The 17,184-nt window shown below is 40.5% G+C and overlaps 1 protein-coding gene across 3 annotated transcripts in view; it reads left to right on the top strand.

The window, feature by feature from the left end:
* The window catches only part of wdr37 (WD repeat domain 37), a 124,789-nt gene that overhangs the window by 24,679 nt on the left and 82,926 nt on the right, over positions 1–17,184 (top strand). The window contains exon 1 of one of the 3 annotated variants that reach the window (XM_048562132.2): positions 4,753–4,799. The exons of the other annotated variants lie outside the window; for them this stretch is intronic. Coding sequence (XP_048418089.1) covers positions 4,794–4,799 — 6 coding nt within the window. The 5' untranslated portion in view covers positions 4,753–4,793. Of the gene's footprint in view, positions 1–4,752; positions 4,800–17,184 lie in introns of those variants that run through there. 3 annotated transcript variants of the gene reach the window in all.

Raw genomic sequence — 17,184 nt, 5'->3', positions numbered from 1 at the left:
TCTGAATACAAGTTGTTATTAGATGTGGAGTAGATTTCTTGGCTCTGCGTTAGAAATTTATAATCTAAAACTGCACTTCAAAGCCTGGAAAGTATATAGTGTAGTATTTAGGATGTTCTGCATCATCAAGCATGCTGCCTTTAACACAGGACATCACATCAAAGCCTTCCTTGCTTGTTTATGGAATATTTTTGTGAGGACAGCAAGTTCTCAATGCCCTAGCTAACATTTTACTTTTAACCACAACATCTGCATTGGATCATCTGTTCATTTTAAATCTCATTTGCTGGTTCCATAAAAGTTAGCTTCCATGTGTACTTGAGTAATAATAGTGATTACACTTCAAAACTCTGAAGCTGTTGGGAACATCCCGAAGATCTGCTGAGATAGTATATGAATGTGAGTGTTTTTATTAAAGTCTATAATTGGAGAACCATGTTACAGTGTCTGAGCTCTATTATATTTCAGTGTGCGTTCTTGTACCAAGTTGTACTTCTTCTCAGCAGGTATCTTTTTCTCTAAGTTCCAAGTTTGTCCAAGGCTTGAATCCTGCTCTGAAGAGGCTTTCTAGCATGTTTGTTGTACAGTACGCTAACACAGGAAATAAGATTAGCTAATCTTGTGATCCATCTTCCTTCTTTTTTCATTGATACTTTCCTTCATACTGATACAATTGTGGTTATTGTTTTACTGATATTTTGTCTGTAGTTCCTCCTGTTTCGACATGGTTTTTCTGATTTTCTTCACCCTAGAGCATACTGAAATTGGGACTCACTACAGTACTGAGTCACTTGCACATTTTTGTGAAAGCCTGTAAACAGGAAGCAGCTTTTACCTCCCTCCAACCTAACTTAGTCTACAACCACTAGCATGACAATTAAGAAAATGCAAAGACATAGGCTGATCAACAGTTTAAAAACACTGGCAAGGCCCTTGGCGCCATCTATAGTTAGCTTAGTAAGTTACGAAAAGCATCAAACTTAAAGCAAAAAAGATGTGCAAAGATGAAGGGCAGTACAGCTTTTCGGTCAGAATATAAAGGCCCTATTCATTTGGTTGACTGGTCACTAGTATGGGTTGTGGCTTTAAATAAGATGTATGAAGTTTAAATTGTTTTCCATGGGATGTTTTTTCACTTGATCTAAGCACAGATGCACTTTCAGTTAATGTTGTTGAGTTAAGGTAGGGGATTATAAAAAAATCTAACCTTTTTAAAATTTTTCTCCACCTCCTCCTTGCCTCACTGATTATATGATACACTGTTTATACTGCTCTTTGGCTGAATTTGGTGCATTTAGAAAGGAGATTGAACCTGTCATTTTCTTAACCATTATTGATAATATTACTCCTACTGACCCCAGTATTTTCAAGTGAGCTGAGAAATAGAAGTCAGAAGGCATTTAGTGACAGAGTGTGTGTGTGCCAGAAAACTAGAAAATAGTCATCTTCATACCTACTTTCAGGATTTACTTCAGTTTTGTGTGAAGGAAAGCTTTGGGATCATTAAATAAAAAAAGAATTGTTAAATATTTGGATGAAGAGAAAATAATTAGAAATGACAGACATTTAAGAAAGAAAATCTTTTGCTTGGTAAACCTACTCGATTTTTGGGGATCTGAGAAATAAGGTCGAAGGAAGAAATGCTGTTATTGTGGAATAAATGGACTTTGTGAAGCATTCTAGAAGGTACAATGCTGGCAACGTTTAAGGAGGATTAAGGGGGATAGAACATGGAAAAGGTTAAAAAATTGGATGATGAAGTGATTAGAAAGGAGAAACCAAAAGTGGTTAAAAGCAGGTTCTTACAGATCTTGATTTTAAGTCTCATAATTTGTAGTTGATGCTAATTTAGATGGTATTATTAATTTTCAAGGGATTTGCAAGGAGTTATTTTATACAATGAGGATATATACTAAGTAGAATCTGTCAGAAAATTAGGTGATGCATTTTCAGGCAGTCTACTATGCTTTGAAGGTACCTGGTTTTAATACTAATTGTTGAAAAATTGGGACAAAAAATGATCTGTACAAAACATAAGCGGTTATGAAGCTTAGGATACAGTTCTGCAGTTAGTGATTGGATCAGACATTTTGTTCCTTTAAGAACAACTTCAATGTGCGGTTAAAGGAAAGGGGAATAAATGAATATATGAACATGATGGATAAATAAGAGTGGAAGTACAGTTTGTGTGAAAGATAAACAACATGCATTAATAGGAGCAAAACCTTGTCTTCAAGTTGCTGTTTCTATCTCGGTATTTCTCTAGTTTTTGCTTACCCAGCAAAGATCTCTGTTCTGTCATCCCCCTTTGCAGACCAAGAAGGCCCATGAAGGAGTAAGTTGAAAAATAAACTGTGCAAACACTTTTTCAGTAAATAAATGTTAAGTCTATATCAGGACATCCCTTAGGAAATGGCCAAATTCATTTTTCAGGAAAAAGAAATTGATTGCAGTGTACAATTAGTGACATGAAATGTCGTAAGTATAGCATGCTTAGAATGAACAGATGACATCGGATTCAAAACTGCTCCAAAACACTAGTTTGATCAGCTTATATTTGGGTTTGTTTGAGATTAATAGAAATAAACTTATTGTGATGTTCAATCAACAAATCCATCTCTTTGTATTATACAGGGTGATGATCTAGAAACATGTTTGCCTCTCATCAACCCCTTTTTATTTGGTCTCTTTCTATTTGACTAAACTGTGGGGCTCTTCTGCTGATCAGCACGTATTGAAAAGATGATTGATTTGTTGGATGTGTGCAAAGTTTTGTAAAAAAAAAAGAAAAGTAGCTTGATTAAGGATCCTATGTTTCAGCTGAGTTCAAAACTCCATTCTACTGGATGATGGTACATCAGTTATTCAAATGTGTGACTGAGTAATTGCAAGATTTGGTCTGCGCATGAATTGCCAATAAATTAAAGTCATAGTATATGTAGGGATACAATGTTATTTTATCTATTTGCTGTACCTTGCAACAATCTTAAATCACCTATTCATGGGTTATCTGGTGTTTTGGCTGTTCCTGTCAGTGAAGCTGTCTGTGTGTGTCCATTGTACTGACCCAAATGCTGTGAGATGAAGCCCAAGGGTCTTGTATTTGTAACTTGTGAAAATAATTGTCTGTGTTAGTACTTCTGTTCTCATGAGATCCCTGCGAAAGCGAAATTTATGTGCACCCTTGACCATTTCCAGCAGGTTGGAGGTGAATCCCCTCACCTTTAGAAATAATTCAGGAGGGCTGTTTGAAAATGATGGAATGGAATTATTTTGGTCATTGGTCAGTCTTTGAAGGTTTGCTCAATATTTTGTTGGCTATGACTTAAATGTACTCCTGTTGTGTTGGGCATTTCATTCCAATATGCCCACAGCCAACCCTTTGGGATGGTCCATTGATGAGCTTACAACAGTTGTACGTAGATTCCTCTTGATTCCCTTGAAAGACATCTAAATGCCAGACAGTTTCATTTCCTTAAGCATTGGGAACACTAAGATATTATTTTCATCTCACATTTGCAACCTCTGTTCCTTCACTCCATTTCCATCTCGCCGCCCCCACCTTTACCTTGGGCTACCGCAGTATGTTATCAGGTTTGTTGTCCAGTTTGATTCCAAGTAGTGTTTCTAGCATCATTAGCTTCTTATCAGAAATATCATGCAAATTTCATTCCTATTGCCACTGAAAATTTTCATCCAACTTTACATCAGTTCTGGAGTAAAGAATTCCAGTTTCTACATCTTCCTGACTCTCTCGTATTTAAGCTTGGTGAAGTTCTTAACTTGTATCCTAACTAACACTGAATCTACTGACCTATGAATCGCAGCAACAAACTGTGACCAAATTATAACTCTCTGCTTTGTGCCCCTTTGTGATCTTAGAAATCCGTTCTGTGAAGCTTCGTCAAGATATATAGTTTTCTAAAAGCTTTGTTTCTGTAGCTAACCCCTCTCACATCTCCCACTCTCATTGCCTGTCTTACTTTCAAACATTTAGGCATTGAACTGTGTTCCCTTAACCACTGTCCTTTTCTCCTAATATTTCCTTTATTTGTCTCAGTGTTCATTTTCGTTGATTATACTCCTGAGAAGTGATTTGGGAGTTTTGTTTTACGCTAAACATGCAGCATAAAAGCGTTTTTTAAATATGAGATACTTAGACTGTCTTTTCTGAGATTTGGCTTTGATTTACAGCTGATTTTAATTTGAAATGGGAAAAATGTTGTGATAATTTGTATGTATAAATAATCTTCTGAAAGATCCTTCAAATATAATTTAAAACAATACATTTCTACCCAATAGCACTGACATATTGAGAAATTTAGTTGATTTTTCAGAAACTAAACTGTCTTGTTTGCTGTGACAGTTTGGTGTAAAACTCCAACCTGTGCAAAGTCAGTGAGAAATGTGCTCCTGTTTCAGTGCTGCTGAATGCTATCATTAATATGGTTACTAAGGTGATTTTCCCCTCAACTACATGAATCAGCAGCTCAGAAAGAAAGCAGAATGTGGTGTTTGCTAATTGCTATTTTCAATGTGTTTACATTGGAGGTGACTCAAGGGAGAATAGCGAAGTTAGATTTGACCGAGGCATTTATCCATTGATCGTTGTCTGTTGTTTGTATGCTTGCTATAACAGAGCGAAATTCCTCACTGTAAATTGAAGCGTAGAGTAGTAATGCAAAATTATTTAATTCTTAGGTGTTTCCTTGTTAAATTGCTTTAAGGACTCTACCTGCTCACACATTTGTCTTGTTCTGGTTAAATTCCTTTAGCTTTGATGTGGGATAAGAATGGAGGTAAGAGAGAAATCTGTTTTTTGGAGGGGTAGGAGATTAATATTGTCATGCATGATAGTGTCTTTTCTTTGTTTTAAATTGAAATTTGATTTTGATATGGCACATTTTGATATGGTAAAGCTTTGTGAACCAATAAGTCTGGAAAAATGCTGAGTTCTCTAATGTTTTTGTTCAAGAAGGGCAGTAGGGATGACCCAGGTAATTATAGACCTGTGAGCCTTACGTCTGATGTAGGGAAAGTTTTGGAAAGGATTATAAGAGATAGGATTTATAATCATCTAGCAAGCAACAATTTTGATAGTGCTGTTAAGAAGGCTTACGGTGTGTTAGGTTTTATTGGTAGAAGGATTGAGTTCCGGAGCTTGTACAAGGGGGCATAGCTACAAATTGAGGGGTGATAGATTTAAGACAGATGTCAGAGGCAGGTTCTTTACTCGGAGAGTCGTAATGGCGTGGAATGCCCTGCCTGTCAATGTAGTTAACACAGCCACATTAGGGGCATTTAAACAGTCCTTGGATAAGCATATGGATGATGGGATAGTGTAGGGGGAGGGGCTTTGACAGGTCGGTGCAACATCGAGGGCCGAAGGGCCTGTTCTGTGCTGTATTGTTCTATGTTCTATGTTTTGGAGTAGTTTTGTAGCTCGGTTTATAGGTATTGAGGCTGGTTGGCTTGCTGAGCTGGTTTGTTGTTCCACAGATGTTTCGTTACTTTTAAATAGTGTTCGCAGCAAAGTGCAACAAAGCAGCAACATGGAACTACACCGAGGAAGAAGAATACCTCTTCCAAGTGTTCGAGGATAATGGATATCCAAAAAACTGAGTCAGGAGATGCCTGCAGGAACAGCACCAGAAAGATTCTATAAGCCCCGACACACTCATCACTCTACCCTACATCAGGAACACGTCAGAATTCACCACAAGACTTCTATGACTGTTGGAATCGGAGTGGCACACAAGCCCACATCAACCCTACGACAAGTGCTCACCCGAATTAAAGACCCAATCCCCGCTGTGGACAGGACCAATGCCATCTACAAGATCCCCTGCAGAGACTGTGAGAAACACTACATCAGACAAACAGGAAGGAAACTAACACAAGTACATGAACAGCAACTGGCTACAAAAAGACACGACCAATACTCACTCATCTCAATCCACATGGACAAGGAGAACCACGACTTCGACTGGGACTACATCAAGATCCTGGGACAGTCTAGGCAGAGACAGGCACGGGAATTCCTGGAAGCATGGCACTCCACGAAGCAAGCTATTAATAAACAAATTGAACTCGACCCCATATACGTTCCACTACGGACGAAACCCGGAAGTGAGGCAATCTATCGCAACGGACCCCAGAGTTTAAAAACCAGATGGGAAAACCCATCGCTTCGTTAGAGGCTGCACTGAGGATGTTACCAAGCACAGTGACGAAACGTCTGTGGAACAACAAACTAGATCGGTGAGCCAACCAACCTCAAAATGCTGAATTATGTAGCTTGCTGGAAGACTATTGCTTTTGATGAGTAACCATAAAAATGGTATGCTACTTATTGCTGAACTTTGAAAAGTTAAGCTTGAACAAGAAAAGCAATTTTTATTTTGGCAAATTCTTGATATCGATATATGCAGATGGTGGGAATGTGTATTTATGCATGAATTTATAAACATTTACTATGTTAAATAATCTTTTTAATCTACGACCTTGAGATTTACTTGCGTGCAAAGCCAAGTCATAATAGCTCCAACTAATAATTTCCAATTGAAATATTTGTGCATTGAATTCTGTGTGCTTGTGATGGGAGGGGTGGTACTGAGTCAGATTGATATTCTACTTTTGTACACAAATACAGGTTTCTTATCTGTAATATGTGTTTTTGAGTGTTGCTTTTTCAGATTGGTTCACCATATTATTAGATGTATATAATTCAGTTCCTTATACAATAACCATTTGCACCCTCCAATATTTGAGTCAGATATTTGAGAGTCCACTGTTAAATCGGCTGAATCAATGCAAACCATGTCACTTTTTGCTATACATAACCAAATCCTCCTCTTGCTGCAACATTACAGCAGAAGTTAATTCTGAACCCCATCTTTTAAAAAATTACTCATACTCCAAAAACTCTGCTTTTTGCATTCCAATCCTCCATTTAAATCCCACACCCCTATAACCCTCAGTGGCTCCTCTTTCATTTGCATTGAATATAAAATATTGGCCATTGATTGCCAATCCCTAAGAAACCTCCTGTTCACTCCTTCAGATGGATTTTACCACTGCTGATCTAACTGGAATGCTGCAATGGTTCAGAAACAGTTAATTTGTTAGTCTTGATGGTAAATACATAGTGTATCTCACATAGAACAGATCAACATACAGAAGGGATTAATAACATTCATAGTGGAATTTACTCAGTCTATGGAAAAGTTCCATCTATATTAAAATCTGTAATCTTTTTCAATTTTGCCACCTTTACAATTGTATTAAAATTTCATACACATTAATGCTCGTGAACCAATATTTTAACCATGCATCACCAGACAGAACAAGACCACTGAAAGCATTATCGGGTAATGATTTAATTTATTATGTACCTAGGAACAGTAAAAAGTTTTGGTTTGCATGCAGTACAGGCAGATCAAACCATGCCAAGTTCATAAGGGTAGTAGAACAGAGCAAGGAATACAATGTTATGGCGGCAGAGAAGGTGCTCAAAGACCAAGGTCAGCATTAAATTTGAAATTTGAGAGGTCCATTCAGAAGTCGAATAACAGCAGGGATGAAGCTGTTCTAGAATTTGTTGATACGAATGTTTAAGCTTTTGTGTCTACTGCCCGATGGAAGAGGTTGAAAGAGATTATGACTTTGGCGGGGGCGGGGGTGGGGCGGGGGGGGGGGGGGGGGGGGGTGGAGGTGGTGTGCAGGCGGGGGTCTTCAATTATGTTGGCTACCTTTCCGAGGCAGCGAGAAGTATAGTTGGAGTCAATGGATGGAAGGTTGGTTTGCGTGGTGGATTGGGCTGTGTTCATTACCAGCTGTAGTTTCTTATGGTCCTGGCCAGAGCATTTGTCGTATCAAGCCTAAATACATCTGGATAGAATGCTTTTTCTGATGCATTAAAAAAAAATGGTAAGAGTGCAGTGTGTCATTAGAACTGATCACTTTTCAAGGTCATCCTGGAAGAAAATCTGTCACTAATCATTACCTGAAAGCCATTAACCATTCTCTGAACTCCTTTGTTTAACAATACGTGCCACAAGCTCATGGATTTTCTTATTACGAAAACTGATACCATGTGTTCATTACTGTACCTCACTCCAACCCACGTGCCTCACATTGCTCAAAGGTTCGACCTTGCTATAGCCCTGAGATGTCCTCTTATTCTTTCTAATTTTTCTCTCATGGAAGTCACTACAGTCTATTCCTATGAAAAGTCTGGCCATGTTACAATCCTGCTTGTCACCCATGTTAGCTGACATCATAACAGTTCTCACTGTCTTCTTTCCTTTAGATCTATCAACATCACTTTTTTCTTCACTATGATACCCTCTCTATCTGATCTATAATCTGTGCATTTTGCTGGGTCTTTGTTCAATATCTCTGGCTCGTTCCCTGCTAGAAATTTTCCCTCTTTTATGGGACCAACGTTTACCTGTCTTCTTCACATAACTGTAAAAACTCTTGCAATTTGACTCAATATTCATAGCTATTCTACTTTCTTTTTATTTCTTTCTATTTCTTTTTGTCAATTTGTTAGTGATCATAAAGTTGTACAGATATACAGCATTGAAACAGACCTTTCAATCCAGCTCATGCATGCTGACCAGATATCCTAAATTGATCTAGCCCCATTTGCCAGCATTTGGCCCATCTCCCTTTAAACCCTTCCTACACATATATTCCCATTATCTCTCATATACCCAAGCAGATGCCTTTAAAGTGTTGTAATTGTACCAACCTCTGTCACTTCCTCTGGCAGCTCTTTCCATACATGCACGACCCTCTGGGTGAAAACGTTGCCCCTTAGGCCCCTCTAATTCTTTCCCCTCTCACCTTAAACCTATGCCCTCTAGTTTTGGACTCCTCACCCCCACCCCACCCCACCCCACCCCAGGCAAAAGACCTTGTCTATCCCCTCATGATTTTTTAAAACTCTATAAGGTCAGTCTTCAGCATTTAATGCTCCAGGGAAAATAGTGCACTAGCCTCTCATATTAGCTCAAGCCCTCCAACCCTAGCAACATCCTTGTAAATATTTTCTGAACCCATCCTGGTTTCAAAACATCCAAACTACGGCAGGGTGACCAAAAGTGGCCTAACCAAAATCTTGTACAGCCGCAACATAGCCTCCCAACTCCTATACTGAATGCACTGAACAACAGAAGCAAGCATACCAAACACTTCGATAATAAAGTGTGAAGCTGGATGAACACAGCAGGCCAAGCAGCATCTCGGGAGCACAAAAGCTGACGTTTTGGGCCTAGACCCTTCATGAAACACCTCCTTCACTGTCCATTGTACCTGCGACTCCACTTTCAAGAAACTATGAACTTGTGCTCCACGGTCTCGTGGTTCAGCAACACTCCCTCAGGATCTTAGCATCAAGTGTATAAATCTTGCTCTGATTTGCCTTTCCAAAATGTAGCACCTCACATTAATCTAAATGAAATGCTATCTGGCACTCCTTGGCTCATCTGATCACTGTACTCTGAGCTAACCTTATTTACTGACCACACTACACCACTAATTTTAGTGTCATCTGCAGACTTGCTAACGATACCTCCTATATTTACATTCAAATAGTTTATATAAATGACGACAAGCAGTGGACCCAGCATGGACCCTTGTGGCCCATTGCTGGTCACAGACCTCCAGTCTGAAAAGCAACATTCTACCACCACCTTCTGTCTTCTACCTTCCAGCCAGTTCTGTAGCCAAATGGCTAGTTCTTCCTGTGTTCCATGTTATCTAACCTTGCTAACCAGTCTGTAATGAGGAACCTTGTCAAAAGCCTTAATGAAGTCAATATAAACCACATCCACTGCTTGGACCTCATCATTCCTCTTCAGTACTTCTTCAAAAAACTAAATAAAGTTAGTGAGACACGATTTCCCACACACAAAGCCATGTTGGATGTCCCTAATCAGTACTTGCCTTTCCAAGTACTCGTAAATCCTGCCCCTCAGGATTCCCTCCAACAACATGCCCACCACCGATGTCAGGCTCACCAGTCTATAGATAACAAGGTGTAGAGCTGGATGAACGCATCAGAGGAGCAGGAAGGCTGACAGGGTCTAGGCTGAACACAGCCTAGACCCTGTGTTCATCCAGCTCTACACCTTGTTATCTCAGATTCTCCAGCATCTGCAGTTCCTACTATCTCTCACTAGTCTATAGTTTCCTGGCTTTTTCTTACCATGTTTCTTAAATAGTGACACCATGTTAGCCAACCTCCAGTCTTGTGGCTCCTTAGCTGAGCCATTAAGGGCACAGATATCTCAGCAAGGGGCCCAACAACCACTCGCCTAGCTTCCCACAGATTTCTAGGATACAGCTGATCAGATCCCTGGGAATTATCCACCTTTTATCCACTTTAAAGCCATCCAAAACCACTTATTCTGTAATACAGGCATTTTTCAAGATGTTGCTACTTATTTCCCCCATTGTCTGTCTTCCATATCCTTCTCCACACTAAACACTGATGCAAAATTGTCATTTAGTGTCTACCCTATCTCCAGCGGTTGCACTGTTAGGCAGCCTTGCTGACCTTTAAGGGACCCTATTCTCTGCCTAGTTATCATTTTGTCCTTAATCTATTTGTGGAATCCCTTTGGATTTTCCTCAACCCTACTTGGCAAAACTATCTTTTGTGCCATAAGTAAGTTTGAAAGCATTCGATAAGTCAATTTTTGCACAATCTTTGCAAAGGCAAACAACTTTCATTTTTGAACGGATATAACCGTTATCAGCTTATGTTCCTTTGTGGAAGAATCTTGTGCCATTTGTCTACTATAGCTACTCCTGTATCTCCATTGGCAATGTCTGTGGGAAGTCAAATAATTTGCATTCCCTTTACTAATAAAACTGAAGTTTCATGAAATGATGCGCTTATGGATGGAAATTTTTAAGATGTCATAAAATGTTAAAACAATTGTTCAAATACTTGTGATGAAATATTGAGCAATACACATTTTCAGCGACTTCAGTAGTGAGTGTAGACCACATATCTGCTAGTAATCACGAAAGAGTACCTGCAACACTGATCAGCCAGTTGTGTAGAATCCTTCACTCTGTCAGAAAAGCTGCTGGCTCTGTTGGAGGTTTGAGATTGCAATGCACATTACACTTCTTTCTACGTATAACTGATCTCAAATTGAATCGTGCAGTGGCTGCAAACTTTGTAACAAAATTTTCACGTGCATCATAAATAATATTAACTGCAGAGGTATTTGAATGTCTGAAATAATATTAAAAAATTTGCAGTACACATGTTGAGTTGAGGAGCTTAAAATGAGCTCTGTTGAATTTTGGTCGAGTCAATGGGGTGATGGAGTAGTTTGAAAGCAAGGATAAAGTATTGCTTGACCAGGAATCACCAACAACTTGTATTTATGTAGTCATTTTAACATTAAACAATATGTGAAGAACAATTATTTAGAAATGGTTATGAAAGGTTTGGTCAAAGGGTGGGGTTTAAAGTTGAAAGGGAGATATGGTATGAAGGTTAAAAACCAAAAGAACTGCGGATGCTATAAATCAGGAACAAAAACAAAGTTACGAAGGTTGTTCATTTATAATTATTTGAGAATTTTAGTTCAGATGTGGAGGAAAAATGGATTTTACATTTCCAGTTCTATGAAGATCTGACTTTTTTATCAGGTCAAAATCATTTGAACATTGAGTTCAAAACATTGTTGACAAGAAGTCACGTACTTTCAGTTAAATCACCTGCAAGCCACCTGGGAAATGAATTGTAAAGGTGTCTGCTGACTTGAGTCTGAAAAAGGGAGAGAAGACACATACCTGAAGCAGATTCATAATGGGATACAAGGCCCATAATGGCAGAGGATCTGTTATTAGCAGTCTCAATTCAGTCAGGTCTGAGAAGAATTCCTCCTGATGTACTTTGTCACATGGATACCCCCAGAACTACATAGCTGTAGAGATGTCAGAGAGGAAAAGCATCGTGTAAAGCTATTGAAGACTTGATTTTTCGGAATGCATGATAAGTAATGGTTGAACTGAATCAGCAGTTAGTCATAATGGCTTCTGGGAGAGACATTAACAGAAGAAAATAATATTTAATGAATTTGTAACAGATTGCACAAAGGTTACAGCCATACCATTTAAGCAAGAAGCTCTTCACTGAGATTTGAGTATCTGTAAGGATATTACCGTGTTAAAAAGGTCAAATCATTCTTTCCGATGGTTGCAGTGAAGTTGCTTCAATACTTCTCTAGTGTAATTAGTTTTCTTTTATGCAATAAACGATGATGTCCTTTTGTTAGAAGTACGTGGGCAGCCTCTTGTGAATAGATTGTGACTGAACTCTGTGGTAAACAAAAAGAGAAGTAAAACTTATGGCCTAAACATAGAACATTACAGCGCAGTACAGGCCCTTCGGCCCTCAATGTTGCGCCGACCTGTGAAGCCAATCTGAAGCCCATCTAACCTACACTATTCCATTATCACCCATATGTTTATCCAATGACCATTTAAATGCCCTTAAATTTGCCGAGTCTACTCCTGTTGCAGGCAGGGCATTCCACGCCCTTACTATTCTCTGAGTAAAGAAACTACCTCTGACATCTGTCCTATATCTATCACCCCTCAATCTAAAGCTGCGTCCCCTAGTGCTAGCCATCACATCCAAGGAAAAAGGCTCTCACTGCCCATCCTATCTAATCCTCTGATCATCTTGTGTGTCTCTATTAAGTCACCTTTTACCCTTCTTCTCTCTAACGAAAACCGTCTCAAGTCCTTCAGCCTTTCCTCATAAAACCTTCCCTCCATACCAGGCAACATCCTGGTAAATCTTCTCCGCATCCTTTCCAATGCTTCCACATTCTTCCTATAATGCAGTGACCAGAACTGTGTGCAATACTCCAAGTGCGGCCACACCAGAGTTTTGTGCAGCTGCGAAATGACCTCATGGCTCCGAAACTCAATCCTTCTACCAATAAAACCTAACACACCGTATGCCGCCTTAACAATCCTATCAACCTGGGTGGCAACTTTCAGGGATATATGCACATGGACACCGAGATCTCTCTGCTCATCCACACTACCAAGAATCTTACCATGAGCCTAGTACTCTGTATTCCTGTTACTCCCTCCAAAGTGAATCACTTCACACTTTTCCGCATTAAACTCCATTTGCCACCTCTCAGCCCAGCTCTGCAGCTTATCTATGCCCCTCTGTAACCTGCAACATCCTTCTGCACTATCCACAACTCCACTGACTTTAGTGTCTTCTGCAAATTTACTAACCCGTCCTTCTTTGCCCTCATCCAGGCCATTTATAAAAATGACAAACAGCAGTGGCCCCAAAACAGATCCTTGTGATACACCACTAGTAACTGAACTCTAGGATGAACATTTCCCATCGACCACCACCCTCTGTCTTCTTACAGCTAGCCAATTTCTGATTCAAACCACTAAATCACCCTCAATCCCATGCCTCCATATTTTCTGCAATAGCCTACCACGGGGAACCTTACCAAATGCTTTACTGAAATCCGTATACACCACATCAACCGCTTTACCCTCTTCCTAAAGAGGCAGGTTGTGCTGTGGGATTGTGTGCAGTTTTTTTTACCTCTTTATCCATTCACAGGATGAGGACATTGCTGGCTAGGCAGCATTTATTGCCCAGAGGGCAGTAAAGAGCCAAGCATGTTGTGGGTCTAGAGTCTTGTGTCGGCCAGACCTGGTAAGGATGGAAGTTTCCTTCTCTAAAGGGCATTATTGCCATTTGCACGGATCATAACAAATGAGGGAGGAACTTCAGAACATGGAGACTTAGTGGCTTAAAACATCAGCTGGTTGTGTTTCATTAACATCAGGTATATCTTTGAGCTTTTCTTGAGTTAAATTTCAGGCTTTTCCTGCTCACACCCAGTTGTTCTTATTTTCTAGTGAAACATTCTCCCCATATATGGACCTAGGGTGGGAATGTTTTTGAATAAATTGTCAACCAAGGTTGCTTTGAAATTTTCTGATCAATTATGCTGCATTTTTCACTATGCTTGTAAAATGTCAGCTCCTCCGATCTGCACTGATTAACTTACCAATCCCGATTGCACACATTCTTCCTTTTTTGTGGCAAATATTCCCAGGGTAATCAGCAATAATTCATTTCAGGCTGTTCTGGTTGGATTGCAAGGTTTGGAAAGTAAGGATTGTTAATTTCATGCTGGTTCGTTTTTTTTCTCTGGAATGATCGCTTCCAGAAAGCCGGTCGGTGAATGATAGAACTAGAACCAATCTTTACACGTGTTATACGTTTCTTCATAGAATAATGCTTTGTAAATGTACAGCTAGTGATTCAGTTGCAATTTCAGTTTGTGCTTTTTTATGATGCAAGTAAATGCCTAGTTAGTTCCTACTGCCTGCTAACAATTAAATACAATCAATTTACACTTAGCCTAGTTTCTGTATTTTATATTTTATGTTTGCTCAATGGTAAACAGTCTTGCATTATAGGCTTGTTTTTCAGACTATGTTCTGTTTGCACTCAATGTTATTGGGAGAGGGCATCTAACAGTGAGCGTTTACACTATTGAAATCAAACACAATGGCTTTGGGTGAGTTAATAAAATGTGAGGCTGGATGAACACAGCAGGCCAAGCAGCATCTCAGGAGCACAAAAGCTGACGTTTCGGGCCTAGACCCTTCATCAGAGAGGGGGATGGGGTGAGGGAACTGGAATAAATAGGGAGAGAGGGGGAGGCGGACCGAAGATGGAGAGTAAAGAAGATAGGTGGAGAGAGTGTAGGTGGGGAGATAGGGAGGGGATAGGTCAGTCCAGGGAAGACGGACAGGTCAAGGAGGTGGGATGAGGTTAGTAGGTAGCTGGGGGTGCGGCTTGGGGTGGGAGGAAGGGATGGGTGAGAGGAAGAACCGGTTAGGGAGGCAGAGACAGGTTGGACTGGTTTTGGGATGCAGTGGGTGGGGGGGAAGAGCTGGGCTGGTTGTGTGGTGCAGTGGGGCGAGGGGATGAACTGGGCTGGTTTAGGGATGCAGTAGGGGACAAGAGAGTTGCAATGGGAGAGAGATTCCCTGAGGTTGGTCCGGAGGGAGGAGGGTAACTTCTGCAGGTTAGGCATCCCTGGAAGAGGCGTCGCAGTGAGGTTAAAATAGTATCAGAGATAATGGGAACTGCAGATGCTGGAGATTCCAAGATAATAAAATGTGAGGCTGGATGAACACAGCAGGCCAAGCAGCATCTCAGGAGCACAAAAGCTGACGTTTCGGGCCTAGACCCTTCACAAAAGCTGACGTTTCGGGCCTAGACCCTTCACAAAAGCTGACGTTTCGGGCCTAGACCCTTCACAAAAGCTGACGTTTCGGGCCTCCCTAACCGGTTCTTCCTCTCACCCATCCCTTCCTCCCACCCCAAGCCGCACCCCCAGCTACCTACTAACCTCATCCCACCTCCTTGACCTGTCCGTCTTCCCTGGACTGACCTATCCCCTCCCTACCTCCCCACCTACACTCTCTCCACCTATCTTCTTTACTCTCCATCTTCGGTCCGCCTCCCCCTCTCTCCCTATTTATTCCAGTTCCCTCCCCCCATCCCCCTCTCTGATGAAGGGTCTAGGCCCGAAACGTCAGCTTTTGTGCTCCTGAGATGCTGCTTGGCCTGCTGTGTTCATCCAGCCTCACATTTTATTATATTGGCTTTGGGTGAGTCCTGTTTTTGATGACAGTTCATACCAAATTGAGCTTCTCAACGATTAAAATGAACTTGTGAATTTTCAATGCATTTTCATACCGAATGTTTTTGGTATGATTATAATAGAACATAGAACATAGAACAGTACAGCACAGAACAGGCCCTTCAGCCCACAATGTTGTGCCGACCATTGATCCTCATGTATGCACCCTCAAATTTCTGTGACCATATACATGTCCAGCAGTCTCTTAAATGACCCCAATGACCTTGCTTCCACAACTGCTGCTGGCAACGCATTCCATGCTCTCACAACTCTCTGCGTAAAGAACCTGCCTCTGACATCCCCTCGATACTTTCCACCAACCAGCTTAAAACTATGACCCCTCGTGCTAGCCATTTCAGCCCTGGGAAATAGTCTCTGGCTATCAACTCTATCTATGCCTCTCATTATCTTGTATACCTCAATTAGGTCTCCTCTCCTCCTCCTTTTCTCCAATGAAAAGAGACCGAGCTCAGTCAACCTCTCTTCATAAGATAAGCCCTCCAGTCCAGGCAGCATCCTGGTAAACCTCCTCTGAACCCTCTCCAAAGCATCCACATCTTTCCTATAATAGGGCGCCCAGAACTGGACGCAGTATTCCAAGTGCGGTCTAACCAAAGTTTTATAGAGCTGCAACAAGATCTCACGACTCTTAAACTCAATCCCCCTGTTAATGAAAGCCAAAACACCATATGCTTTCTTAACAACCCTGTCCCCTTGGGTGGCCATTTTAAGGGATCTATGTATCTGCACACCAAGATCCCTCTGTTCCTCCACGCTGCCAAGAATCCTATCCTTAATCCTGTACTCAGCTTTCAAATTCGACCTTCCAAAATGCATCACCTCGCATTTATCCAGGTTGAACTCCATCTGCCACCTCTCAGCCCATCTCTGCATCCTGTCAATGTCCCGCTGCAGCCTACAACAGCCCTCTACACTGTCAACGACACCTCCGACCTTTGTGTCGTCTGCAACCTTGCTGACCCATCCTTCAATCCCCTCATTATAATCTTAAGACATCAGTAACAAAGTGGTTTTGAATAAAGCCAGTAATATTGAAGAGGCATGATGGAACTGGAACCAAGACCTTTTAGACTCAGCATAATACTAATGAGTGCTAAATATCATAATTCGTAACTCCTTTCGACAGTTGCATTAAATATGCGGTTACTTGTATCGATTTAAACTGATAATTGAAAATTTTTTTTTCTTGACTGTGTCTATATCATATGTGATAAGTTAGTAACCTCTTTCTTATTGCAGTGCTTTTGTGTAATGGATTAATCAACATAAAAACCTCTCTACAATTGATCATGATGTATAATCACATCCCTTTGGTGTAACACATGATTGACTGATTTCTCTTGCACCCCCTGCAAAATTAATTGTGCACTTATATTTGAATGTATGTGGTGAATATTTCACAATGAACCTAATACTTAGTTGG

The sequence above is a fragment of the Stegostoma tigrinum genome, chromosome 2 (assembly GCF_030684315.1).
Source record: "Stegostoma tigrinum isolate sSteTig4 chromosome 2, sSteTig4.hap1, whole genome shotgun sequence".
Taxonomy (NCBI): Eukaryota; Metazoa; Chordata; class Chondrichthyes; order Orectolobiformes; family Stegostomatidae; genus Stegostoma; species Stegostoma tigrinum.
The sequence above is the reverse complement of the archived record's forward strand: the minus strand, read 5'-3'. Positions and strand labels throughout refer to the sequence as shown.